This window comes from Melospiza melodia, chromosome 5 (assembly GCF_035770615.1).
Source record: "Melospiza melodia melodia isolate bMelMel2 chromosome 5, bMelMel2.pri, whole genome shotgun sequence".
In the NCBI taxonomy this organism is placed as follows: Eukaryota; Metazoa; Chordata; class Aves; order Passeriformes; family Passerellidae; genus Melospiza; species Melospiza melodia.
This window is the reverse complement of record NC_086198.1, coordinates 72,790,154-72,803,348: the sequence shown is the minus strand read 5'-3', so window position 1 is coordinate 72,803,348 and position 13,195 is coordinate 72,790,154. Positions and strand designations below refer to the sequence as shown.

The 13,195-nt window shown below is 37.8% G+C and overlaps 1 protein-coding gene across 5 annotated transcripts in view; it reads right to left on the bottom strand.

Annotated features, from left to right (window-relative positions):
- The window catches only part of ATP8A1 (ATPase phospholipid transporting 8A1), a 100,604-nt gene that overhangs the window by 6,055 nt on the left and 81,354 nt on the right, over positions 1-13,195 (bottom strand). For all 5 annotated transcript variants that reach the window (XM_063157355.1, XM_063157357.1, XM_063157354.1 and 2 more), the window contains 2 exons: positions 6,931-7,019; positions 6,443-6,535 (listed from right to left, as the gene is read on the bottom strand). In XM_063157355.1, the coding sequence (XP_063013425.1) occupies positions 6,443-6,535; positions 6,931-7,019 (182 nt within the window). The remainder of the gene's footprint in view (positions 1-6,442; positions 6,536-6,930; positions 7,020-13,195) is intronic.

The window sequence follows — 13,195 nt, the reverse complement described above, 5'->3', positions numbered from 1 at the left end:
GTACACAGTGATTTGATATTGCTACAGTTTTGCTAGATTAGCAAAGTTGTCTCTCGTGCAATGATGTAGTAAGAAAAACAGATTTCACACACCTTATGTTACCAAGTTTTGATTACCCAAATTACTTTTTAATATTATTGTCATTTAGTTCAACAGACTTAACTTCTCAGGCTATCAACCAGACTAAGTGGTGCAAGGAAGGGAACTAGACTGCTTTCCTTACTAGATCACCATTCAAGCCACTAAATTAGAAACGTTCATTCTTCCTTAAGTGACTCTACATTTATATATGAAGCTGAACCACTGTTTAGAGATGGAGAGACTAATGGTTTATCTCATCTTTCTGTTACCCTCTAGTCTGGTAGTTTAAGCATATGGTGAAAGCTTGGCTTTTCTAAGTTAGAAAAGGAAAATAAACCTACTATTTCCACACCCATAGAGGAATGCTAACTGGAAAATCTGCAGGGTAAGGTGATAGGCAGGGGATACTGCTTCTGTGGCCATGTTTTGAATGAAAAGATGGAATGAGACTCCCTTGTGAGAAAAAAAAAATTAGGTACCAATTCCAGAAAGGTAGTTGGCATCTGCTGACTGAATCAAGAATGGAGAGGCTGAAGTACTGAAACACATCTTACTCTCAGTGCTTTCCTAAGCTAACTCTCTGGGGATTTTTTTCATCCTGCTTGCTCCTCTACGCTGTGTAGGAGCTTCCTTTTTTAGTTTAGAGCTATAAACTGTTTAAGTGACAATATTAATAAAAAATTAGGGACTGAAATCTAAACTGTAAGAATACTGAGACTGGATAAATAAATCAGTATTTTCATGTAAAACTGGAAGCCAAGGAGGTGGAAGACTATGGATACACTTAGTTACAGTTATCAGCTGCATCTCCTTTGCAATACATCTCTGAAATCCTTATTAATTTGAGTTGAAATCAGAAAATTTCCATGAAATGTCTGACATGAATAAAAATAATAATAAAAAACTTAAATAAAAATATTTTATTTAAAACATTAGCATGTCTATTGTACCATTCCTGGTACCATCATTCCTTGCTTGTATTCCTGAATGGAATGTTCAGATTGAATCACAGAATCACTAGGCTGGAAGAGACCTTCAAGATCATTGAGTCCAACCCATGCCCAAACACCTCAACTAAACCATGGCACCACATGGAGTGCCACATACAGTCTTTGTTCAAACACATCCAGGGATCCACCACCTCCCTGGGCAAACCATTCCAGTACTTGATCACTCTTTCTGTAAAAATCTTTTTCCTAACATCCAACCTATATTTCCCCTTGGTGCAGTTTGAGACTGTGTCCTCTGGTTCTGTCAGTTGTTGCCTGGAGAAAGAGACCAACCCCACCTGACTACAGCCACCTTTCAGGGAGTTGTAGAGAGTGATAAAGTCACTCCTGAGTCTCCTTTTCTCCAGGCTAAACATCCCCAGCTCCCTCAGTCGTTCCTCATAGGGTTTGTGTTCCAAGCTCTTCACCAGCCTCATTGCCTCCTCTGGACACCCTCAAGTGTCTCAAGGTCCTTCCCAAACTGAGGGCCCAGAGCTGGACACAGCACTCAAGGTGCTGCCTCACCAGTGCCGAGTACAGGGGAAGGGTGACCTCCCTGCTCCAGCTGGCCACATTGCTCCTGATCCAGGCCAGGATGCCATTGGCCTTCTTGGCCACCAGGGCTCCCTGCTGACTCATGTTCTGGCTGTCAACAAGTTCCTCCAGGTCCCCTTCTGCCTGGGCACTGTCCAGCCACACCACCCCAGCCTGTAGTGCTGCAGGGGGTTATTGTGGCCAAAATGCAGGACTGGGCACTTGGACTTATTAAAATTCATCTTATTGGACTCTGTCCACCCATCCGACCATTCCAGGTCTCTCTGCAGAGCCTTCCTACCTTCCAACAGATCAACACACACTCCCAGCTCAGTGTCGTCTGCAAATTTACAATGAAAGACTCAACACCCTTATCCATGCTGTCAATATAGACATTGAACAGACTGGCCCCAGCACAGACCCCTGAGGGACACCACTGGTGACTGGCCCCCAGCTGGATGCAGCACCATTCACCACCACTCTCTGGGCCCGGCCATGCAGCCAGTTCCTAACCCAGCACAGAGTGCTCCTGTCCAAGCCACGGGCTGCAGCTTTTCCAGGAGTGTGCTGTGGGAGACAGTGTCAAAGGCCTTGCTGAAGTCCAAATAAACAACATCCACAGCCTTTCCTGCATCTACCAGCTGGGTCACCTGGTCATAAAAGGAGACCAGGTTGGTCAAACATGACCTATTCCTCCTAAACCCATGCTGGCTGGGTCTGATACCCTGGCCACCCTGTAAGTTCTGTGTGATGACACTCAATATAAACTGTTCCATAACCATACCAGGTACTAAGGTCAGGCTTACTGGCCTATAATTACCAGGATCCTCCTTCCCACCCTTTTTGTGAATGGGTGTCACATTGGCCAGCTTCCAGTCCCTTGGAACCTCACCAGTGAGCCAGGACAGCTGGTAAATCTGGAGAGTGGCTTCACAAGCTCATCTGCCAGCTTCCTCATCACCCTGGGATGGATCCCATTCAGTCCCATGGATTTATGAACATCCAAGTTGTTCAGAAGCTCTCTGACTGCCTCCTCCCGGATAACATGAGAACCATTCTGCTCCCTGATACCAACTACCAGCCCAGGACAGTTGTCCTGAGAACAACTTCTTCCCAGTAAAGACTGAGGAAAAGAAGGCCTCCTCATCTGCGGAGTTCCCTCCCTCATCCAATAGAGAAAGGCCTCCTCATCTGCGGAGTTCCCTCCCTCATCCAATAGAGAAAAAAGGTTGGTCTTACCCTTCCTTTTGCCATTAATATATTTATGAAAACATTTTTTATTCTCCTTTACAAAAGTTACCAAATTAAGTTAGAACTGAACTTTGGCCTGCCTAATTTTTTTCCTACATGCTCTAGCAATCCCCTGAAATACTTCCTGAGGGACCTGACTGACTGTCCTTCCAAAGATGATACATCCTCTTTTTATTCTTAACTTCTTTCACAACCTTGTTGCCCATCCAGGCTGGATGTTTGCCTTGTCAACTCATTTTTTGGCAAACAGGGACAGTCTGTTCCTGTGCCCTCAAGGTCTCTGTTTTGAAGCACACCCACCTTTCCTGGACTCCTTTGTTTCTAAGGGCTGCTTCCCAAGGAACTCTCTGAATAAGTCTCCTAAATAGGCCAAAGTCTGCCCTCTGGAAGTCCAGTGCAAAAGTCTTATATGTTCCTCCTCATTTCACCAAATTTCATTGCTTAAATGCTAAGCAGTGAAAATATTACAATAACATGAAGTAGGCACATATCTTAGTTAATGCATAATAAAGTTTCCACTGCACAGATCTGATTGCTGGTAAAGAAAATACAAAATACATAGGAAATACACTTGAGAAAAGTGCTTTCAGCTATTCAAGTACTAAATTCTGTTCTTTTTCTATACTTGAAATATTGTGGGCTCTCTATTATAAATCACCCTGTTGCCATTCAAAAGCATATTTAAATATCTACATGTGAAGCCAAGAAAACATGGTTTCATAATTAACCAATGTTAGATCACAGTAACTAAATGCTTGTGCTCATTATGTGTAACTATATGGACAAGCAGAATATTAACTATTTTTGAACATGAAATGTATACCTTTACAGGCAATTAGACACAGTTATAGAAAAAAAAACATTATTATTTTATGAATTCCTGCAACCCTCACAGGAAAGAATTTCTTTCGAGTATCTAAACTAAACCTACCCTCTTTCAGTCCTATCACTACATGCCCTTATAAAAACTCCTGGCTTTCTTGTAGGTCCCATTCTCAGTAAATATTTAGATATACACTGATTACAACAGCTGTCCAATACAAGAATCCTGACCTGTTATCTCTGGAAGCTGAGACCTCTATTTAGTGTTGTAGTATTTCTAAAATGGGGGTGGACAGAGAGGAAAGGTTTCTGAATTATCTTTCTCACTATTTCTTAGTTATCTTTTAATCATCCATTGATTTATATATTCTTAGGGTTTTTTTGGCATTTAATGAGAACAAACCCTTTTTCTGCTGTAACAGAAAATGGTACTCACAGATATGCACACACTAGAATAAGAAAGTATCATGTATATATCTTAAACAGATGTAGAGGATATTCCTCACCTATTTAACTACTTACTTTGTACTGGTAACTAATTAATCTGAGCTTTTGCAATTTAGGAGACTCAAGAGTGTTTAAAAAAGTTGAATCAAATTTTTGTAGATGCAAGTAAGTCAGTTCATCAGACCATTTCCTTAACAATGAATACTTTCTCCATAAAAGGTAAAGTTTTGGCTCTATCACCTGAATTTTAATACATTAAAAAAATAATGGAGGAGATAAAATCTTGAGAAATATTGAATTGTGTAACATCCAGTGACTTGCACACAAGGTTGCTTGTATCCTTCAGAAATACTGATTTAAAAGTAACTTTGTGGAGAAGAATTAGATCTAAGAAAGATATTCTGGCAGGTAACTAAACAGAGGTCAGGGAGCCCCCATAACTATTTAACTGTGGGATAAAAAGATAATTACAAAAGCAGTGGTGAAAACACCAAGTTCATTTTACCTATATAAAAAGGGCTTTGGAACACGTGTGTAGAATGAGGGAAAAGCATCCTGCCTAGACAACTGAAGTTAAAGCAGCTGAATTGGGAATACAAGGGAAGTTTTGGGAATGCAAGTACGAAATACTAAAAGGTAGGTTACCTTACTTTTTTCTACACCCACAAGATGTTCCCCTTTTAGCACCATCCTAACACTAATACTTGCTTTCTTTCCTGAAACTCATACTTCTACAGTTTTTGCTCTTTGCAAAAGAGGACAGAGCACACAATGCTTCAAAGCTCAGCACACTGATAGTTGAGTGGGTTAATTTGGAGGAAGATATTTCCCTCAGTCTGCCTGAATGACCACTGCCACTGGAGAAAAGCATCTGAAGCAATCAATTTACATCACCTTTAAAAGCAAGAGAACTTACTCTTGCAAGCAATGGTTAGGTCTTGCAGTGATGAAGGAAAAGTAAGCTTGAAGGAGGAATTGCCACCAGCTAGGGGATTCTACAGTACTTCCACTGTGAAGCTGCTGCTACAAAGAGAAATATAGAGCCCGAGAGGAGACTGCCTGCAGGTGTGTCCTCTTCTGTAACCCACCACACCAAACTAGGTGTTCCATGGCTGGCAGGATGAGCTTCCATAACCCCACTTCCTTGTTACCAGGAAAGATGAACCCAGCTAGAGACAAAACATTCTTGTGAAAGCGCTCGTACAAGCTGGATACTGTCCCATTAAAAATGATGGTTATCACCTTGCTACGTGATGTAACTTGATCTCAACCTGGTAAATCCTAGTAAACTGATTCCCGCTGAATTGGAACAGGGATACAGTAAGATTGCTAAAGTATCTTTATGAACAAAAGGTACCTTCTGAAAATTGAACCTATAGTAAAAGAAGTGGCTGTGTTTTTTCTGGTCTGTTTCTGTGCATAGCTTGGTAGGAAAAAAGTCTTCTTGGCTATGCTTTTTGCCATGAAGACACTAAAAGAACAGCAGTCCAAATAAAAGAAAGAACAGGAAAATCAAGTATCAGCAGTTTTGGCTTTTTTTTAGACTTCACAAATCTCATGAAAATGAAAACAAGAAAAGAAGGGTCTAGCTCAGCCAGATGGCACTAATGAATTGGAAGGGGGGGAGAGGGGGATTTTGTCATCTCATACATTCAGCGAGTGCTTGCCACAAGTTCAGCTTGGGGTTAAAAAGTCTGAAATATTTTGGTGAGTGCACACCTTTATGCTGAGTTTACATGTAGAAAATGTCCAATTGTTCAGTTTTACCTTCTCCCTTTTCAAATTATCTGCCTGGTCCATGAAAGAGGACGTTACAAGGGAATTCTTGTAAGTTAAAAATTTTACTTACTTCATATAGGTTAATCAAATTAGTTTGCTCTGGATTGGAATGAAATACAAAACCAGCTTACTATATTCAATTTCAGAAAATACTAGATACATTTTTTGTTTTTTTTCTATGCTACTGAGCAGCTTTTATAGAATTTGATTTTTGTTTTTGTGCTTAGGCCCTGTTTACGGCTATACTAGAAAATGATGCAGATTTAAACTCATTTTGTTCTAACCCATTTTCTTCTTCTTTTGTTTGTGAATTAATTGTTAACACAGGCAAAAGTCACAGAATTAAAACTGCACCTCAAGCTTGTTCTATACATAAGAACCAGAAACCAGTCAGCTACGAAGAAACATATCAGTTAAAGCTTTTGGTAAAACCTCTGTGTAAACCTATGAAAAATAACCTTTTGTCTTTGATACATGTATACAGCTAAAAATATTTAGCTTTGTTTTTTAAGACAATGTTCTACATATTTTTACTGTACCTCTTGCCATGCACAACTGCCCCAGGATCCTCAGACTTCGCTTCCAACTCCTGAACTTCATCTACCAGTGTCTTGTAAGTAGCTCTCTTTACTCTGTAAGTACACACAAAATACTGCCAGACTTACTCTTCTTGAAAGTATAACAACAGATACTTTAAATGCTTTTATAAATATTCAATTTATAAATCCATTTTCCCTGACTTGAAACTAAGGAGAAATATCAAAAAACAAATCTAAAGAACTTATTTTGCAATCTGTTATTGCAAATTAGAAACAAAAAAATAGTTATTAATAAAACACTACAATTATTTGAACATTTAAAATAGTAATAACTCTTGTATAAAGTTTTTAACAAACAAAGACAGTAAAAAAGAATTTTATAAAATCACCAGAATTGCTCTTAATTTGTTTTTTATTATATTAGTAATTAGAACACACATTTAAAAGTCAGTACTCTCTTCTGTAAACACTGGTATTTCCGTACTCACACTTTGTATACTATATCAAGAAGTAAAGCTGTCATAGGAATACACAGAAGTCCCATCCAGAACACTCCAGAGCTGAACATCATAGCTGCCTGAAGAAAAAATGCACAAAACAGGATGTCGTGACAAGAACTAGCAAAAAAAAATCTTAGAAATATCAAGTAGTTTGTGGAGGCTATCAAAAGCAAATTTAAATGAATCATTCTTGTCTGACAAATGTGAAATAGAACTTGAACTCCTTTCTAAAATCCCCTGAGTTGCAACATAAATCCAGTAAATAGTAAGCACTATTTCAGGTCAAGAAGCTGGTAGAAAGATACAGTGCTTAGCTCTTTGCATGGCAGAATCACCCCTCCACAATGCTGCTCTATACAACTGTGATGATTACGGGCTTCTCCATTAAAATCAGATTTATCAAAAATCCACCCTTTCCCAACTTTCTCAATACATTACGAGCATAGTTTTTCAACTTGCAATCTACTCTAACAGGCTATAAGAGTTTCTGACTCTCATTTGGATACTGGACACTGTTACAATTACCCTGCAATATAACTTGGATCAAAGTTTTCTCCCACAGAACTCGCTGTACCACAGTTCCCACACTGACACAGACTCCTGTTAAACAGATTGATTAAAAATGAGAAATAAGGAAACAACTATTTATGTAATTACGAAAATATGCAACATATTGTTAAATGAAGATTTCACCATTAATACATGGTGAAATATTTGAAAACCACGTAATTGTTTTTATCTGTGTATCTGTTTTTTCTGTACACCACTATATGTAATACATAGGAATTTCTTCTGTTCACAACTTGGTCTGTAGAAATACTAAAAACTAAAATCATAATGAATGGCCAAAACAAACATCACAATATATGGACATCAAAGAAAAAATGTCTTTACCCTTCTAATTCACACTGAAATGTCTACATTGATAATATTATGGATGCAAAGAGTATGATAAATACTTACTGAAGCATGTTACTGCAGGTTTGAATCGCAGTCAGTATTAGAAATACTTTTATAATGTAATTCAATTGTAGAGAGGCTGAAAGTAACACCACTACACATCAGTAGTGTAGTGTAGTTTCAAATCCTTTATTTAATTACTTGGAGACTAATTACTTTCACAGGTTAAGCCTTGGTAAGTAAAATAAATAAGCCGAAATTTTACTAGTTTTAATTAACAGACAAATAGTAGGTAGTTTGCAGTAGCTGAATTCTAATTTCTCAACATGCATACATGAACATTTAGGAATTATACTCAAACATGTTAATATACAAAAATAGAAGCTAATTATTTTCAGGAAAAAACCTAATTCTCATATAAGGAAAAAATTCAATTTACCTTGTTTTGTATCCAAATTCCTAATGACATTGATTCTTTGGAAAGCATTAGAATGTACTTAAAAAATGTGGTAACCTTCTCATGACTATGTTAAAAGGACATAGATATTGCCCTGAGATTCTACTAACTACTTCTGTCAACAGCTGCCAGCAAAGGTGTAAACACTGAGCAATGACAGGTTCAGAATAAAACAACTCATATTTTCAAAAGGGAAAAAAAAGGAGAAAATTTTTTATCAGGAGGAAATGTATTAGAGTAAAAAACCTATTAGCAGTCACTTTATAGGCAAAACCCGACTTTTGACATATTTGATGAAATACTCATTTTCTAGAACAGGAGCTAATAGGAAATGTCTGTCATAAATGCATTTTACAAGACATTTTATAATTACCTAGTAATTAGATAGACAGTTCCCTTAAAAACAAGAAAAAAAGCATAATAATGCAATTTGAACTAATTATGATGGTTACTTCCTATTATTAACAACATTTTTTTATTTATAAGAACATAGCAAAGAGCTGTCCTTGTGTTAGCCACCCGGTATTAAATGTTTGCTGGTGAAACAGCAAAAGTGATAATGTAGGTCTTAGGATGTTAATTCTGACCATTGTAATGCTAACTATGAATGAAGGAACAACTGGCGCCTACTATTCACTCCATCCAGCCTTTGGCTTTACAAATGAACAACATGAATTGAGGTAAAAAAAAAAGTTTTTCTGCGTCATATTTGAAAGCCTGTCAGATTTTTTTCTTTTACAGAGTTAATCCAAACCTAAAAGATTTAAAGCCGACATTCGCATTAAAGACAGAGGCCCTCTTTGTATTTTTTGGATGAAGAGGGGAAAAAATAAAATCCCACAGAGGTATTTCCTTCCTTTCTGTACAAGAAAGCTCCCCCCTCACTCTGTAGAAAACATTTTTGTCTCTAACTTTTCACATCTCTCTACACATAGGCAGGTCATCTGGGAAATGGCAAACCAATCCCTTTCAGACAATGGCACTAACAGGAGCAGCCTGTTCTGGGGACGGACTCTGGCTGCCTCTGTTTGTGGTTTACAAATTGTTCCTAATGTGAGAGATTTGTGCTCTATGCCAAGTCTTCCCCCTTTAGGCCTTGTGAAACCAAATGGAATCTGCCACAAAAGTGGCTCCCAGGGGAATTCAGAAGTAATCCAAAATGAGAGCTGGGAAGCCCAGTTTATTGAAGGACTTACAAATCCTGCAGGGAAGATAAATAATTTGTTGTGTGTGTAGCTCATGCTCAATATTAAGACTTTCTAAAATAAATTAACATTTTTTTTTAGTTTTGATTTTTATATAGGTTCTCATTTTTCAAAAAAGAAAAAATTGCTGAGGAATGTTCCTTTTTATGATTTAGTGGCAGACAAGAAATCCTGGCTGCAAAACATTTTTAAAGAACTGCTGAAGATGTAGTGTTAGGAAATTACATGTCAGAATGAACAGAGAATATTTGCTTTTTCCTCATTATGAAATGATTTGCCAAAACAGCTGGCTCAGATTTTAAAAAGCCTTTCAAAATAAGAAGAGAAAGATGAAAACAGTGGTAAAATTCTTGCTGCAGAAAAGTTCACCCTTTTCAGTTTATCTATTTCAAATATCATCGAGGGTACACGTCTCCTTCCTATAAACTAAAAAGCTATAAAATACCTCAACATCATCAAACCAGCAAAAGTTTCTCTTTTCAACCTACTGAAAAACTTCATTAGTAGTAGTTATGTGCATGTGTTTGCCTTCATATATGCCAAAGTACTTACTGTTATAGTAATAAAACAGATCTGCATTAACTTCCAGTGCAATGAAGTTCCTACAAGTAAGTTTGTGTATTGCCTCTAGTCTTTGCTAAGTAGAGTTTAAAAAACATCTTTTAGCTCCTTCTAATTAGGAACTGCGTTACTTAGAATTGCAAAGAATTAAGTTCCTCTCTGTTAGGATCTCTGATTATTAGGTACATTAACCAAGACAGACCACTGGAAGCAGAGAAGATAAATTGGGCAGTTCAAAGATCAGCTCTGCTGTTCCTGTTTGAGTGAATGAGAATGTTACTACTGAATATGGAGAAGGATCTTTGAAGTATATCTGGGAATAGCAGATTCTGGCTCACGAATAAATGTCTGCTACTAGACCAAGTACAATTAAACATGAAGGTTTGAGGAGTAAAAATGGAAGCTACCTATTGGGAATTAAATGGAAAAATAAAAACCCTTTAGACAACTCCTGAAGTGAAAGACAAAAAGAAAACTTTAAATATAAATTATTAATTCGTTAAAATATGTTAGTATCAGAATGGTAACAGAATTTGAGGCTCCCAGGTGAGGACAGATGACTAAAATGGATATGTTCTATGTGATGAAGTCTGATTAACTTAAAAAAATCATCAATAAATCACTTTTTTTAAAATTAATAATATTCTCCACAAATGTACACTGAAACTTTTTTTTTCCCCTAAAAAAGATGTTCACATAGATATAGAAAGGAAGACATACAGATTACTGATTTTTGTTTTGTAAAGACTCACAGGTCTTAAAAGACAAGCTGGAAAAACTTGGAAGGGGGATGAAAATGTGCTAAAACTCTAGGATAATGCCTCTAAGGGCCTTGTGCTGAGGATGGGAAATATTTTGGACTACGAAGGAAAAGCCTAGCTTTTATTGTTGAATTATTTCAATGTTCTTGCAAATTTAGTACACCAGTTATTCCCTCTGAAATGGAGACAAAGAATTTGGATAACATTTTAATCCAGACTGGTAAAAAAGCAGTGCAACAGCAAAAAAAAAAAAAAAACCAAAACCAAACAAACAAAAAAAAAACCCCACAAAAACCAAATACCCTAGATATTAGCGACTGAAGAACGACTATATTCCACAAGTTTTGTGACAATGAAGTGAGAATTGATAGACTTTGGTATTTGCTTACCATACAGAGCTCAAAGCACTTTTTTGAAATACAGATTGTCAACTCAGTTATCTGTCAGGTTCCCTTAAATGCATGGCACAGTAATTCTCTTGTTTGGAGGAATATAGAGAAATCATTACTTCCCAAATTTTAGGGGCCTTATTTATAAATCTCCCTGGCTAACACTGAGGAAAAGCACCATAGCAATTTTTCTTAAATATACAACCATTTAAATTTATTTATTATGCTGTATTCTGGAAAAGTTATTAAAAATATTCATCTGTTTTTTAAAAGTGCAAGGGACAAGTATCCATTAATAGCATCTTTTACAGCTGGAGGGACAACACAGCAGGGTGCAAAAGCTCCAAGATCCTCACAGAGAAGCTGCTGATGTATGGGCTGGATGGACTGTGAGATACACTGAAAATGGGCTGAATGGCAGCTGGTGATCAGTGTCAGGCTGGCTGGAGGCCAGTAACTGAAAGTATACCCCAGGGATCAATAGTGGGTCCAGTTTCATTTAACATCTTCATTAAAGATCTGGATGAGAGGCAAAGCGTACCCTCAGGAAGTTTGCTACTGACACAAAATGGGGGGAGGAATGGCAAATGCAGTAGAGGATTGTGTTGCCATCCAGGGAAACCTCAAAGGGTTGAAGAAATGGGCTGACAGGAATCTCATGCAGTTGAACAAGGAGGAATGCAAAATCCTGCACATGGGAAGGATCAACTCCAGGCAGCAGTATATCCTGGGGGCCACCCAGCTGGAAAGCAGCTGGGCAGAAAAGGACTTGGTCCCAATGGACACCAAGTTGAAAATGAGCCAGAAATGGGTCCTTGTGACAAAGGAAGTGAATGGTATATTTTGGCTTCATTAGACAAAATATTGCCAGCAGAGGGGAAGGCAGGTCCCCTCTACTCAGCAATGAAGAAGTCACACGTAGGGAAGTCTCCAGTTCTGGGCTCCCCAGCACAAGAAACACAGATACACTGAAATTAGTCCAATGTCCTGAAGTGTCTCTCATGCAGGAGAGAAACCTGAGATAGCTGGGACTACAGCCTAAGAGAAGGCTTTGGAGGTTCTCTCACCCCGAGTGGAGGGTGCAAAGACAGAGCCAGGCTACTTCCAGTGAAGCCCTGTCATGGCACAAGAGGCAAGGAGAGCAAACTAAAACTTGAATCTGAACATCAAGCGAACCTTTCACTGTGAGGGTGGCTGAACAGGGACACAGGTTGTTCAGAAGTGTTGTAGTGTCTCCATCCTTGGTAACACTCAAAAGCTGCCTGGACACAGCCTGGGACAACTCAGTGCAGTGTCTGAAGCTTTAGACCAGATAACTGCAGAGACCTGTTCAGCTGTTCTATGATTGTATTCTATCCTAAATACTTTGCTTTGTACGCTTTGCTCTACATTAGACTAAAACCAATTCCCACTTTTGGATCAAACTTTAGACAAACATCTTACTAGAGAAGACTTTTCATTAGAGACCAAAGTATCTACAGTTTATTTTTTTAATGTGTTTTTGTGTAAAAAACACCATTGTAGTAAAGGCATTAAAGGATGCATATCTAATATTTTAATAAGCATGATTTCATATAAGCAGGATACTTGGCATAGTATAGAGAGAAGCAATATTTAAGAAACCAATGCTGTCAGTACAGTATATTCTAAAACACCTTTTCTACACAGTGCAGCTAAATCTTCCCAAAAGAAATATTACTGTTTTTCACAAGACTTCTGAAAACCTCAATCAAATGATCTTAAATTCTGTAAAATACATGCTTGGACCTTAACTCCAATTTCCGCCAGTAGTTTTATAAATCCCCTGGGTCAGGCAGAGCAGAAACAGATGGTGCTCTGGAGAACTTTACAGTGCATTGTCTACAGCACAACCATAAATTAAACAGTTCTGTGGATACCAAACTTTTGCTTTAGTATCCATGTCATACTTCTTATTCAAGTAAAGTATTATAATTCTAAGCTATCTTATTAATCATATAG